We start from the raw sequence: 14,935 nt of genomic DNA on the forward strand, positions 1-14,935 counted from the left end.
TCATCTGTCCTGCAGTGTGGAAGCTTTAGCATTAACATCATAGGGGCCCACGGAGACAGAGAGAGCTGGCGATTACATATATAATTTCCTCTCTGCTTCGCTATTCCAAGAGGGAGAGACTTTTTAAAATCCCCACCCTCATTCTAAGAGATTTGCACACAAAGAGTGATAGCGCGCTCTAGACTTTGGATATTCTTGACCTTGGGAAAACTTTTTTTTTTTTAAAGTTTGTAAAGGTAATTACCATTATTTACAGTACTGAAGGCAAAGCCCCACCCTGGGCTTCAGGCCAGGGGATCTCGGAGTAAGAGTGTAGTGGGGTGAGCCAAGTCCAAGACAAAAGCACAATTATGCTCACCTAAAAGCTCACTCTGTTGAGGGGGTGGTTAAAGAAACGCCCACACTGGGGGAGGTGTGTACAGGGAGGGGCTACCTTTGAAGTTCTTCGTGCATCTTGAACGGGGTCCCCCTATGTACAGTGTTGGGAATAAAGGCGCACGCTACCTACCCTGGGTCTCTTATTGTGTTGTGCCATAAGAAAATGGGCTTCCTTCTTAACCGATTTGCCAAATTTGCCAATGTAAAAAAAAAAAAACCCATAAAACCAAACTTCAAATCAAAGAATTTTGGAAGAATTATGAAAACGGAAAATGCCTAGGAAAGTGGCAGTAAGTTTTCTTAACTTTCCCCCAGAAAGGGATGCCAAGTAAACCCCCGTCTCCCTTTCCACTTCTTAATGCCCACTTCACTTTCCAAGCTTGTTTTCTTTTGGATTCAGGCCAGGAAGATTTGGGGAAGGATCTAAAGCCATGCTTGTGGCTGGGCTCAGTGATGCTGTCATCTGTCTGGTTCTACAAGACAAAAAAAAAAAATGCGCTAATATATGGCTACCTGTATTGTAGGATGTCTTCGTGTGTACCAAGCTTTTCCTTCCTGCCATGGTTAAGGCCAGAGATTAGCTTGGGCTAATGTCATGAGTTACTAACAAGCTTGTAAGGGAGGGTGCCATTCCTTCACACTCATGGCACCACACGGCAACAAATGAGAGCAGTCAGTGACAAGGGTATACTGGCAACAACAGCCTTGGGGTGCAGGGACAGGAGTTTGTCACCGACGCTCTAGGGTGTGGATTCCCCAAGAGCTATCTCTGGAGATAATGCTCTTGGGCACTGGCTTCAGAACCGCCATAGAAGGTGAGGTTCCCCCTTTAGTCCTGGAGGCCAATACTTAGACGGCAGGCTATAGAAGTCTGAGCTCACCGCAGTCTCAGGGAAGCCAAGGGCTAGAGAAGTTTGGGGGCAGTCATGGTTGCTTCACACCCCAGATGCACGCGTCTAGTCGAACGCTTGTCGGCTGTGCGCCGTTTTCAGCTGCCTGCTGCACCAGGAAGGGTGAAAGCAGGTTGGACCAGAAACAGCACTGCCCCCACCTGAATCCCAGGGCCTTGGGCAGTCCTTCCAACCACCTGGCTCTGAGGCTGACTCAAGAGACAGGCACAGGATTTGTTTGTCTTGCTTTTGTTTGCACCCTGTACCAGCTGGGGTGCAGGAGGGCCCTGCAAACAATTTTTGATTGTATGTAACACAGGCGATGTTAAGAGTTTAATTGGTGGGCTGCTGCAGCTGAGTTCCAGAGGTGACACAGGTGAACAGCAGAGGCCGGACGGAGGAGAGGGAAGACCGGAGGAAGAGCCAAAGACACCAGTTTCCATTGGAAACGGAGAACCTCGCTGACTTTGTCTTAAGTCAGGATGTGAAGTGATTGCGCCCTTTCTGGTCTTAGCATCTCTACACGCAATTCATACGTAGGCGGTTTGCCCGGTGACTGGGCCTGAATCTGCCTCTGTTCAGTATGTATTAAGCATGCCGATTGGGGGTGAACACCTGTCACCACCATACAGCGAAGCAGCAAGTAAACACGGTGAGACCATTGCCCACCACCGAGGCAGACCTAGGGTTTGAATAGAAAGGGGCTGTATCCTTAGGATACAGTCATGGAAGTGTACCGAAGAAGGCTTCACACCTAAACCTCGTTTTTTGCCTCTATCAACCCTAAAAGACATCATTTCCACAGGGTAAACACATTGGCAACCGCCTCTTATTGCTCATCTCTGCACCAAGATAAATTTCCTTTAACAGGAGGATCCAGGAATATTTTACTTACACTTTAAAGACTGAAGTCAATGTCTCCACAACAAGATGCAATTTCAGGACTAGTTGGCTCAACCTGTTTTGTTTTTGCAGAGGGCTGTTATTATAAGATACAGCAGAAATTTGGGTAATATTAAATGTTTTGATTTCTTATTCAGTGTTCAATAGTAGAAAGTTATGTTTTGCCCACCGTGATTGGAATGAGCGTTTTGTTTAAGGAAAACACAGTATGTAGTCAGCTTGGCAAACTCTTGGGCAGTAATCTAACGGTAATAAAAGGGAATTTTTGAATTTGACAAACTGGAAATATGATCCTGCCGTTCTAACTTAAAAGTCACACACCTTCTAACCTCGGTGAACAGGAGTTTTGCTTTGAAGTGGGAATAATACTTACCTTGCAAACTTATTTTGAAAATTGAGATAATATGTGTAAAGTCCTTGGCAATGAGCTTAAAAAAAACCCTAGTCTGTTCTCAGTAAATGCTAGCTTTTTATCAGAATTGGTTATATAATGATGGATAATTATAATACGAAATACCTTTCCTTTCCCTGCTCAAATATGACTGTACAGAAGACAGGGAGCTTAATATAATGGTGTGCGTTTCATGGTTATAGCAGCTGACGTAGTTAATGATGCACCCATACATGCACACATATACCAAACATACAAGAATTCAAAAGCTGAGGTTAGAAAGGGTTCATTGGATGATACAAAAACAAACCATAAACTCACAAAGCCCTGAATTCTTGCAGGGAGCTCTCAGATCCAGCGACAGTGGATCTAGGGTCTAGGGTCCCTTCCCTTAGAAAACTACTAAAAAAGCCAAGAAGAGAGTCGGCAGGGTGTCAGGCTCCCGAGAAGCAAAGCACACACTGCACAGCTTTAGAAGGCTTTTTACCCAGGATGAAAAGGAATGCAAAATGCCATGCAAATGAGACTTAACCTTCTGGCTCATTTGCCTCCATAAAAAAAGCCAAAGACCCAAAAGATTACATCCACATTTGAAGATCATGTTTTTATGTAAATAAGGAGTTGTTCAGAATGTACTAGGTGTGTGAGGAATGCCATCCAAGGTCACTGTGTGGGTGCTCCAAGGTGGAGTCCTAGTTTCGGAGTCTGGCCCTCAGGAAGGCTTTTGGGAATTTAACTACTGTTAACTGTGCTGATGCCACGCGGAAGAGAAAAAAGGGACCCCAAAAAACAGAAAAGGGAGGAGTGTGCGAAAGAGTAGAGAATTGAAATGCTCCAACAGGTGCAGCTGAAAGACAGGCACTAGGCACTGTTCTTTGGAGTTCCACAAGATCCTGGTTTAATAGCCCCGCGAGCTGGGTGTGGCGGCACAACCCTTTAATCCCAGCACTCAGGAGGCAGAGGTGGTCAGACCTCTGTGAGTTCAAGGGCAGTCTGGTGAGAACCTGTCTGAAAGAAAAGGGAAAAGGAAAGAAAATGAAATCATGCAATACTGGACCACAGCAGGGTGCTAATGTAGTTATATCATTGGTTTGGTGTTACATTTCATTTGGTTGATTGATTGCTGCTCTGGGCTTTGAACCTGGGCCCTCACACATGCTGGGACACTGCTGTTCCATTGAGCTACATTGGGATTGACATTCAGGTTAGTTAACATTTTACTTTTTTACCTCCTACTATTGTGTGAACTCAGCGGTAAGTTCTGGGCCCACAGTGATGTTTCTACACGGTTCCTGTTTCCAGTTCACCATTAGTTTCATATCATGTGGACCGTGTTCCAAGAGGCAGAAGGCACAGCACATTGTGAGAAGACAATGAGGGAGGTCACTCTTCCAGGCCCCAATTAGGAATCGAACCACATTCGATATTAAACTGGAATACCCTTTCCCCCACAGAGGTACTGGGGAGGTCTTCCTTAGCATCAGAATAACCTAAGGGCTTGAAAAAGTTGAAAAAGGCCCTTGGAGGCCTTCCTATAGGATGAATAGTGGGGCTCCCACAGGATACCCCTGACTAGAGATGTCTTGTGACAGAACACCGAGGGTTTTGACTGCAATGTGGAGCTACTCCAGGTCGCCATTCCTTCCCATACCAACCAATTCTCTTTTCTGCTGTCACCACCAAGGTGACTGGATTTCATTTCAGTGTCCTGATACCAGCAAATACCAGAGTAGAGCTACAGGAATCTCTAAGCCAGCAGGATAAGTCCAATGCTGTTCAGAATAGTTAATGATAGTGATGTGGGAATGTCTGGGAAGAGTTTTAAGACAGGCTTTCATTTTACGAATGTGCCATGGCCTTTCAAGTTGGTGAGTTGAGCTAATGAAATTGTAGGTTAAATGGGAATTTATTGTCCATTAAGAGAACAACGATAGAAAGTATAATTTATTTGCATTTGGACAAATCCCCTATAGCTTAAATAGATTATGCATGCAAGCAATTTGTTTAACTTTTTAAAAATATGTTTTTTGTTTATTTTGGAGATGGTAATTTAATTAGGTTTCTTCCTTCCTCTTCTTCCCTCTTGACTCTCCCACATAAACCTCTCCACTCATCTTCAAATTCATGACCTCTTTATTCAGTGTTATTGTGTGCAAAAGAAAGATTTTGGAAAAGGAACTAGAATTTTCTGTGTACCCCTTCCTCCTCTGCCTAGAAAACACGAATTAACATTTAACAGTGGCCTTATTTGAACTCTGTGACAGGTTCATATTTTAAGTTCTTGCATGCTAAAGTATATTCAGCTTTAAGACTTCAATAAGAACACAAACACCTTTTCACAGCTGACTACCTAAAGGGGATAAAACCCAATTCCAAAGGATGCATGTGTAAATGAGTCTTGCTGCCCTTTAAATGGGGGGCACCACTTGGCTCTTCTGATAATGTACTTCCATATTTTTCAGATGTCAGTAAAGAGTTTTCCTGTTTGGCAAAAATGCAGTGTATGGGGAGGACCCCATTCTGGTGAGCAAAACCTTATGAGTGGCTTGAAAACACGGGGTGGGGGTGTCTTCCTGGTAGACTGTTAAGGGACTCAAGTCTGAAAATTTAGGGAAAATTCTCTAAAAGCCACTCCGTGGTGGCAATGGTGGTAAATACTTGGGCACTTCAAGGTGATTGTCCTAGCTCAACTGTATCTAGCGTCCAGGAATCAGTTGTTGAATAAATAAATGCAGAATTGCACACAAGCATGAATGCACATCTAAATGCAGATAAATATGTGAAAATCATTAAGGGTCCTAAATTTATTTTGTTATGTTTTCAGCCCTGGGGATTGAACCCTAGGTTTTGAGTATGCCAAGTAAGTGTCCCATAGGGGAACTACATCCCCAGCCAGAGTGCCCTAAATTATCAATGTACTTAACAAAGTAGTTGATTCCAGCTCTTGATATGCAAATAGATACTCTGTATCTAATTGTTAAAAAGAAAAATCTTATCCTACATGTGTATAGAAACATCAACTCCTCTGGCTATTGCTTTATTTGCATGTCAACCTACTATGAACCCTTGATTACTTAGATCAATCATTTGTAATACATAGACAGACCAAGTTATGGAAGGGATATTTATTTATGACTGTAAACAAAGTTTTAAAAATGAGTATTTCCATAATTAGGACTAAATAATGCAGTTTTATAAGATTGTTACCTAAGAAACACCTGGATTTGGAATTTGGAGTGGCCCTGTCACTGGGTCGTAGGCAAGGTACTTAGTTAAAAAATCTTAAAGCACAGAGACCCAGGCCCTGTAAACCTAGGATTTGGGAGGGTGACGCAGGATGACTTCAAGTTTGAGGTCTGCCTGGACTACAACCTTGTCTCTAAAAAAAACCCAACCAACAAAAAGATCATTTTTGTTTGAACCATCTCTGAGTCTCTACTCCATTTCCAAAGTTTTGGATGAGCTCTGGAAGGAGATGCTCCCAGGAAGAGGTACTGAAGATCCAAGGCTTTTTCTTCACTTCCCGTCACCCCGTCTGCCTCCTCTCCTCTCATTCCAACTCAGCAGCAGCCTTCTTCCTCTCCTGCATCTGGGACCTTTGCCCTTTTCCTGACATTTTGAGATACTGGGCTCCGGGTGAATCAGGTTCTCTTGCCTATTGAAAGAACTCTAAATTCTCCTAGGAAATGGACAAGGCTATGCACATTTGAACAACGTAACTTCCACTTTCCAGAGATGGCAGCTCCACTTTCCCAACAAAGAACATCCTTTACTATGGAGTGTGTGTGCGCGTGCGCACGTGTACGCATATACACATCAGGTCTATGGGTGTGTGCATGTGTATATGTGTATACTCACCCATGTGTGTACTTGTGGAGTCCAGAGCTTGTCATCTTCCTCAATCATTTATCCACTTCATATTTTGAGACATGCCATCTCAGTGACCCTGGAGCTAACCATTTGGGCTACGCTTAGCTAGTCAGCCCAGAGAGCCACCTGTCTCTTACTCGCCAGGCCTGGGTTGCCGGTGGGTGCCACCTGCCATGGCTCTAATGTTGGTGCTGGGCATCTACATTCATGTCTGTGCAGCAAGCACTTTACCTACTATGTCATCTCTGCCCTTGGGCTCATTCTCAGCACCAACCACGACAGCACCTGCGTCCAGCCAGGCAGTGATCATTCTATAATCCTGGTAGGAAATGGCAAGGCCCTTACTGTGAGGGTCCATTTTCATAATAACAAAGTTATACTTCTCTGTGCTGTTCAAATTTCAAGAGGATGTTAGACAAATAGAGGTGGTTTTATGTGAATCTTATTCATATGAAAAGGAGTTTTCTAAGAGACTTCCAAAACCGATTCAAATCTCCCGTAAGACAATCCCATTATGTCTAGTGCCAAACACATCCTGCGGGGAAGGGCTGAGCTGGCTGCCGTTCCTCTGCTAGGCTACTGCGGAAAATGACAGACACAGCAGAGAGTAAACCAGGTCCCTTCTCGGAGCCCAGAGCATTTCCATGTGTTAGGTAGTTTTTGAGATTGCAAGACGACAAATTGCTCCTGGATATAGGGCGCCCTGAAGGGTCATGTTTGGGAAGAAAAACTACCTTTGCTTGGCATGCTTGTGGGTCAGCAACCACTGTAGTCTAACAGTCTGTTGCAAGCTCCGCGAATGTTTCAGTTTGCCAGACCTGTCACGATAAATTAATTACAGGATGTTGCAGAAATGGCACGGCTCCAGCAGCATCTTGCATGGTTTAATATAGCCCCATTTCCCCATTTCAATGTATTTGTGGTTAGATAAATCCTCAGAAATTTACAGCTGCTATAGACTAGTTTATTATGTAGTCTGCCTGCACACATGATAAGTATAGTAAGAATTTGATGTTCTTGAAGTGTGAGATTGGACTGACATTCCTTTACCACTCTTCATTGTACTTTGTTGCCGACAGGCGTATGGACATAGTCTTCTGAACGTTAACTTGTGTTAGCAGTCAGGGCTGGTGGAGAGCCTGGCTGCCGAACCACCTCACACCGGCTCCTAGTTCAGAAAAATGATGTGAGGCACTTCTATTTGTTCACATCCCTGTGAACAAATTTAGCTCACACAGAAGCCAACTGATGCTCTGCTAAAAACACCAAAAACTGAACTGAATCTACCCAACTTTTCTCCAGGGAACCCTCCTTCCTCCACTTTTTTTTTTTTAATTTTAAATCTTCAGTTGCTTTTTTGCTCTTTCAACAAGTTATCTTCCTAGATGGCATGCTGTTTACCCCTGCCACTGCTATGTTCATTAAGCAAGCTACCTCCACCCCAAGGTCATCTAAGAGCCGTCCTTTGCTGTGGGCTTAAGTCCATAAGAATGTCACTCCTAAACGTTCGTGTGTGTTCTCTCCATTCTGGAGAGGAATCAAGCGATGGATTAAGAAATGAGGTAGGAGCACACCAACGCTACCTTGTTCAGTACTGCGAGCGTCGACACTCGTGTGTGCTAGCAGTTAAGGCATTCTGACCTAGGCAATGAGAGTTGGTAAAGGAATTATGGATTATGACACATGTCCCCTTTTTTAGATGGGAGAAATAAAATTGTAGGTTCCTGCTAGTAACCATCTCAACTTTTTGAGGCAAAACTTACCCGTCCATAAATGGTAGTGAAGCGTAAGATCAGAAAAGGGAGGTGCCTACAACCTACTGCTAGAAGTGAAGAGGATCCAAAGATGGCCTTCTTTGCGTTTACAAAACAAACTTTTTTTGTTAACCAGTTCCCGCCTTAGCTTAAAGTATACCCTATTCAGCTTAATAATTAGAGCAGAAGGAGATGATGAATGAAAAGTCTCATTACTAATACTTCCTGGGTCTCTGCAGAGAGGAGCCGGCTGCCTTTGCCGACTTAGCCCATTGTTAACCCTAAGTGATGCTGACATTCAATTCTCCTGCAGATAATTGGATCCATCCATAGATTGAGTTCTTCAGTCAACACAGTCCTGTGATTGACACTCTGCTTGATGTTGTTATTATCTTTCATATGTCTGAAAGGGCGCCTTTTCTGTTTCATGAATAAAATGCTACTGTACACATAATTGCTTTGTTTCTACAGAACCCATTTCTTCAGGACATGTTAGAACTATGGTATGATAAGGCCTTACTAAGAATAATTATAGGACACATAAGCGACCAGTTTTATAAACCATTTTCACTTAGGTATATACAAATTTCTAGACTTGGGTGGAAGGTGGTTTTAACCACCCTTACATGTGCAGGAGTTTCCAATTTAACTGCTGACTGGCTTTGTCCTCTGCAGCACTTGAGGACCTGCCACGGACTCTCCCGTCCATTTATGGCTACCACGAGCATCTCCAGGGTGTGCACACATGGCAAGCTGCTTAGCGTTCAGAGCCTTGTGTTGCTTATTTGTAGAGCACAGGAGGTTTGTGTCCCTCAAAGATCTGATGCAAGGAGGAATGAAGATTACGTGTAATAAAAATGAAGATCTGGGAAATATTTTCTGTAGGTAAGTTCATTTGGGTAAAACTGATACCATCATGCTGATTTAAAAATACTTCCACCATTTAATTAACATCTAAGGACCTCGGATGGAAAGTAGCTGAAAATATATAAAAATATCATCACTAATATTTTGCTATCATTTTTATTTTTTCTTACCTTCTTAAAAATACTTAATGTATGACAAAAGCAACATGTCATACTAAGCTATAACATGGTGACTTCCAGATACAGTTGAGTCAAAAATTTCTAAAGAGAAAATGTCATGAAGGATAAAATTTTACAATAAGTTATACATAAAATTAGGGTCAAGAGGAAGCTTTTAAGTGCCAGAAACCATACACAGAATTTCATATGTAGCAAGTTTTAGCCCTTTAATATATTAATTTCAGTTAAAAATTACATTTTATGCCCCAAATTTTCATTTTTGTTGTAAATACTCCATGATAGAAATCTTTTAAAAACCTGATTTTTTAGGTGCCTGGGGAGATGGCTTGGTGGATAAGCATTTGCCATGCAAACATGAAGACTAGAGTTTGGATTCCTAGCACCCATGTAAATGTCACAGGGTAGGTGTGTCAGCCTGTATACAGGTACACGGCCACACATGAAAGCACGTATGCATACATGTCTACCTCTCACCATGGGAAAAATATCTTGGGTTTTTATTATATTATTAAATGCTTGCAAATCTTAGTCATACTATATATTTGATACTGTAGTCCTCAAGATACAAAGATAGTGCCAAACTGCTGGTTTGAACCAACAGTGTGATAACATTCAATATTTTTATAATTACTATAAAAAATAAATGATAAAAAAACCATATGGTGCTGTAAATCAAGTGGATGTGGAGCCTTAGTTCATGCAGGAGCCCAATGAGGACCTGTGACCTGAGGGCACTGCTACAGGGACCCCAGTTCTTCTAGAGGGTGTGCTAAAGACCTACTCCATCTCGTCCTGAATGGAACAGGCTGACCCTGGCAAGCCGCCAGCCTATGGACGGCGTGGGCTCTGAGGAGAGCCGCGGTTCCTGGTACAGGACTCGTCTGTTCCTGCTGTCTTCAGTAGGTGCAATATAAAGTCATCCTTCATCTTTTCATGTGCACACAAAGATCGCAGCGAATGCTCCGCCCCTCGAGTGTCTTTCAGTCTTGAAGTATTTCTACAGCTTGTTGAAATGCTTTCTGCTGAATTTAAGACCAAAATCAGAGAACTGACATTCAACTGAAAATCAGGAGCTGGCCCATCTGAACGGTGGGCAACCAAAGGGGGTTATCTGTAATTACAGCTTCAGGGGCAGACATGGGGGATCCTTACTGGTGAGTTCTAGGTTTCCCGAGAGACCCTGCCTAGAGGAATGAAAAAAGTAGAAGAAGGAAGTGGAAGAAAGATTGAGGAAGATTCCTGACATCAATCCAGAGCCTCCACACTCAGGTACAAATGCACACCTGCACGCCCACACATGCACCCCCAGAAGAACACACACACACACACACACACACACACACACACACACACACACACACTCATAAATGATGAAAAGAAAAACACTCGAGTCAAAATGGTAGGGACACATATCTTTATTTTTTATTGTTTTAAGCAGCACACTCACAAGATGGAAAACAAGCACGTACAGAGCGACTCGGCTGCCTGGCCCAAATACACCGGGAACACAGACACACACAACCAGAACAATGCCGGCCTGGCACTGGCAGAAGAGACTCCTGTGCTGGCTGTGGGCTGCGGCAGTTTTCAGTGCCACTCTATAGGTTCGAAAACTCCTCTAACAACAACGATACTACAAAGGGTCCCCACAGCAGGCTCATGTTTACCACTTTTAAGCTTCTACAACATGTGCAGGGATCAGAGCCAAATATATTTGTACCAGAAGCTGTTTCACGCTGGTACATCTGGACAAGTTTACACCTCAGTGCTCAACCCAGTTTTTCTCACTTCTTATTTCAATGGAATCAATTGTCTACTTTGGTAAATAAGGTTTTCTAACTTTACCACAGGCTTTGACCTTGCTGAGGTTAGCTGTTTTATTGACAGACTTATCATGGAGTTGAAGACAGGAAAGAGTTAAGGAAAAACCAAAAAGGACAAATTTCTCTGTTACACCCAACTTCAAAACATATGGTTGTATGGTAACGGCATTGTTACTCTGGAAATAAAGACAGAAATAATGTGTAATAATTTAAAAACAAATATTCAGGCTAAAATAAATATTAAACAATTTATATCTATAAATTACTTGTATGTTTAAATATGAACTGCCTTTAAAAGTGGAAATAAATTTGGGAGACTATTGCTAGTCTATCCAAAATTACTCTTACTTTTAGGCATGGTGAGTTATACATATAATTCACTCAAAAACAATGTAAACATTTAGCTCTTAGAAGCAACTTGTTTCTTTTAATGCCTTTGTTACTGAGGCAGTCTGAATCCACAATATTCAGAGGCTGCTTGTCTTTTTACACAGTTACTTCAAAAGCAGACGCTCTGCTTTCTGAGCAGCGTTACACCGACAGCCACGTCACATACAGCAGCACTGGATGACAACTTAGGGAATGCGTGAACAATGCACACACTTTTATTCACGTTTGCTGAGTGGCAGTTCTGGGATTTCTTTATTGGTTTTTCCAACAGCAGCAATATAATTTTGATGCAGTTACTAACAGCACAGATACAATACTTTGACCAATAACACTCACAATGGTTTATAACAATTAAGCCCAGAGGCCACATCAACTTTTTTTTTTTTTTTTTTTTTACAGCCAAGCCTTATTTTATATTTTTCACAAGGTCAATAAACAGTAGATACTTCTTTTCTTCCAAAATCTAAAGAGAAACCCATCTGGCTTAGCTTTTTATTTCATTTCAATTCATCTGGTTGTTTCTTCATTCCTTTCCAACTTTTTACTAGGAAGAAAAGTATACAAAGATAATGAGCAAAGTCTTCCTGTTATAACCTTCGTAACAATGCACATAAGAAGCCCATCCCCGCCCACACACTAAACAGAAGCATTAGGTTAATTTAGCTATACCAGTTTGCCCCAGGCGTGCTCCTCACATTTCTGTGATCATTAGCAACTGGACTGACTGCCCTACACTGACAGCTACCCTGAGCAAAAAGATAAGCGTCTCCAGAGAAGATGAGGCAGGATGAAGTGAGCGGGATTCTAGGAGGAGGCACTCAGAGCCGGTGAAGTTCTTCCTTTCATGGGCAAAGATTCTTGTGGAGGACACTTCAATTTCATAACGAGAAAGAGACAATCTACTTTCATCAGGATTCTTTCATTTACCCCTCTGGTGTGTCTACTTTTCAAACTGGGCACATTATTATATTTTCCAGACTATATGAACCAAATGTGAAAATGTGTACTTCATTTTTGATTGACCATGATAGTGATGGCTAACCATGGATCTAGATACAATTTGTGGATAAAACAAATTAAATCATTACTAATCACCAAGAGTTGAGATACAGATGTTTCCTTCTTAGAGACCACAGTGGCCCGTCAGCTAGTGATGAGCACTGAGGTTCGTCCTGGCTGCTGGGTGTCACCACCCATGGAGCACGGGACTGTCTGGATCAAGCATGTCTGACTTTCTGCTAACCAAAGAGGCTGTAACACTGGACTGTCAGTCTTGGAGTGACGACAATAGGTAAGGTCAGCTCTGCAGACCACCTCTGAGAAAAGCAATCGTTGACACACTGTGGCAGGCAAGGGCAGACTGGTGGTTCCCCACTGGCTCTCCTGGGAGCCCAGGAGGAAGGCAAACACTTGTGTTTTTCAAAACAGGCTTTATCTTAAGTGCGTGGTTACATTATTCTTTTTCCACATAAGAAAAATTTACTCACAAAGGTTTGGAAAAATTCTGCTATGGGTTCAGGTTTCCTGACTTTAACTTTGGTAATGTAATTACATAGAGAAGCTCAGCAACAGAGTCAAGTGAAGCTCGTGAAGGCTGCTACAACATGCTAGGATATATAGTAACAGCAAGGGTCAGAACAGTCATTTCTCTTACCACATATAAAACAAAGAGAATGCAAAACTTTCTCCAATTAGAGACTGATAAAAATGGAAAAGAGTAAAGCAGAGTAGGGTACAAGTCACACAGAGACTTTAAACCTGCAAAGTGCATCGCGGAGAAAAAAGGTTTTAGGGGGATAAGACAACACAACAGACAAAAGAGGAGGGGCTCATGGTGATGGCAGGACAAACAGGAGGACAGAAAGGGAACGGTGACAAAGGGGGACACACAGCTGGAAATCAGTGGGACGGCTTCTTCTGCAGGTGCAGGAGATGTAGGGCAAGTTGAAGGAGTGTGTGTGGTGGTGGTGGTGGGGGGGGAGAGCCTGCACTGTGAGAAGTAAACAGGAGAAACCCCAGAGAGGAAACCTGAGCGAAGTTTAGAAAAAGCTGAAGCAGCAGCACTGGAGAATGTCTGAAGGGAAATGGTTCAGAGTACCAAGGGGAAGAAACCCTGCAAGATCCGCAGACTGCCCGGGAGCAGGAGCGGGAGCAGGAGGCAGCGTCAGGACGAAAGGGATAGAAAAGACAGTGCACCACGGCTGCTGGCAGACAGGGCAGGGATGTCAAAGCAGAGACACAGTCCCACTTTGCCGAAGGCAGGGAAGAGGTCCCATCTAATTCACAAACACAAGCCTGAGTCTGAGCCCAGTCAGAGGCATCTTTATACAGAGCATGCCCACAGTGAACACAGGAAAAGAGAGACAAACTGAAGACTTCAAAAAGCCACTTCAGACAAAGGAGAAGAAGAATCTGTACAGCAAGATTATGAAAACGACTATGAAACTAGGCTAATGATTGTGTAAAACAGTGAGATTCAGTAGCAGGCTGGGCTAACGCCATAGGAAACTGAACCTGGTCCATACACATTCCCCAGGTTTGCTTCTGTGCTGAGCCCCAGGCTAACTAAGTACAGGGGAGCAAAAATACCATGGAGGCAGAGAACCTGCACTGCAAACAGCCCTCAAGCTGCAGCAGAAAAGCACACCTTACTTAAGGAGCTCTACTATGAGACCTTGGGCCTTGAGCTCTTGTGTAGAAAGAACAGATCATATTAGAAATTTCTGAAATTCTCTTCCTTTTGAAAGGAATCTTAAAGTAGTATAAAAAAGTTGAGTAGAAAAAAATCAGAAAATACATGGATGAAAATGAAAATCACTACAACTTCAACACCTAGATAACATTTGTTGGTATTGCTGCCTTCTAAATTTATCCATCATTTCTTTCTATTCACATAAAAACAATTTTGTCATATGAATGAGGACCTGAAAATCTATTATATAAACATTTCATAATTTAATAAATTCCATTTCGAAGAGTAGAATCCATTGGAACAACTTTACAGTCATTACAAAGAATTCCCATTGTCTCTGTCCCCAGGTGGACTCAGACCACCAGCCTCCCCAGTAACAGCCAAATCTACTGTACCAGCAAACTGAGTCAGAGATATCTCAATCCATGCTTTATCATAGAGATTGACTTTTCTTCTTTCTTAAACATCTACTTCGAAGCATAATCTCAATTGAATCTCTCCATTGTCTTCAAAGGCTTTCCTACCGTCAAGTCAAAGGACATTTGTACTTTGAGATGTGGTTTGACTAATTTGCCCAGAATGGTTTTCAATTCTTGGGCTCAAGTGAGTCTTCTACCTTAGAACACGAGTCACTAGGACAACAGACACTCCATCGCATCTGGCTAAGAATTCTGTGGACAATACAGCCTCACATGCCTCCTTTTATGGAAATAAAAACCTTACCACCAAACTCTCATCCATGAAGAACAAATGGATTATGCACAGGGGCATACATTTAAGAGGATAACCTACTTCCTT

General features: G+C 42.6%; 1 protein-coding gene across 6 annotated transcripts in view; it reads right to left on the reverse strand.

The window, feature by feature from the left end:
* Ahi1 (Abelson helper integration site 1) overlaps window positions 1-14,935 on the reverse strand; it is a 200,696-nt gene that overhangs the window by 53,917 nt on the left and 131,844 nt on the right. The window contains exon 24 of one of the 6 annotated variants that reach the window (XM_085689099.2): window positions 10,630-11,989. The exons of 4 other annotated variants lie outside the window; for them this stretch is intronic. In XM_085689099.2, coding sequence (XP_085545225.2) covers window positions 11,987-11,989 — 3 coding nt within the window. In that variant the 3' untranslated portion in view covers window positions 10,630-11,986. Of the gene's footprint in view, window positions 1-10,629; window positions 11,990-12,028; window positions 12,316-14,935 lie in introns of those variants that run through there. One more of the 6 variants, XM_085689098.2, reaches the window with a different exon arrangement.

This window comes from Myodes glareolus, chromosome 1 (assembly GCF_982192425.1).
Source record: "Myodes glareolus chromosome 1, mMyoGla1.1, whole genome shotgun sequence".
Classification (NCBI taxonomy): Eukaryota; Metazoa; Chordata; class Mammalia; order Rodentia; family Cricetidae; genus Myodes; species Myodes glareolus.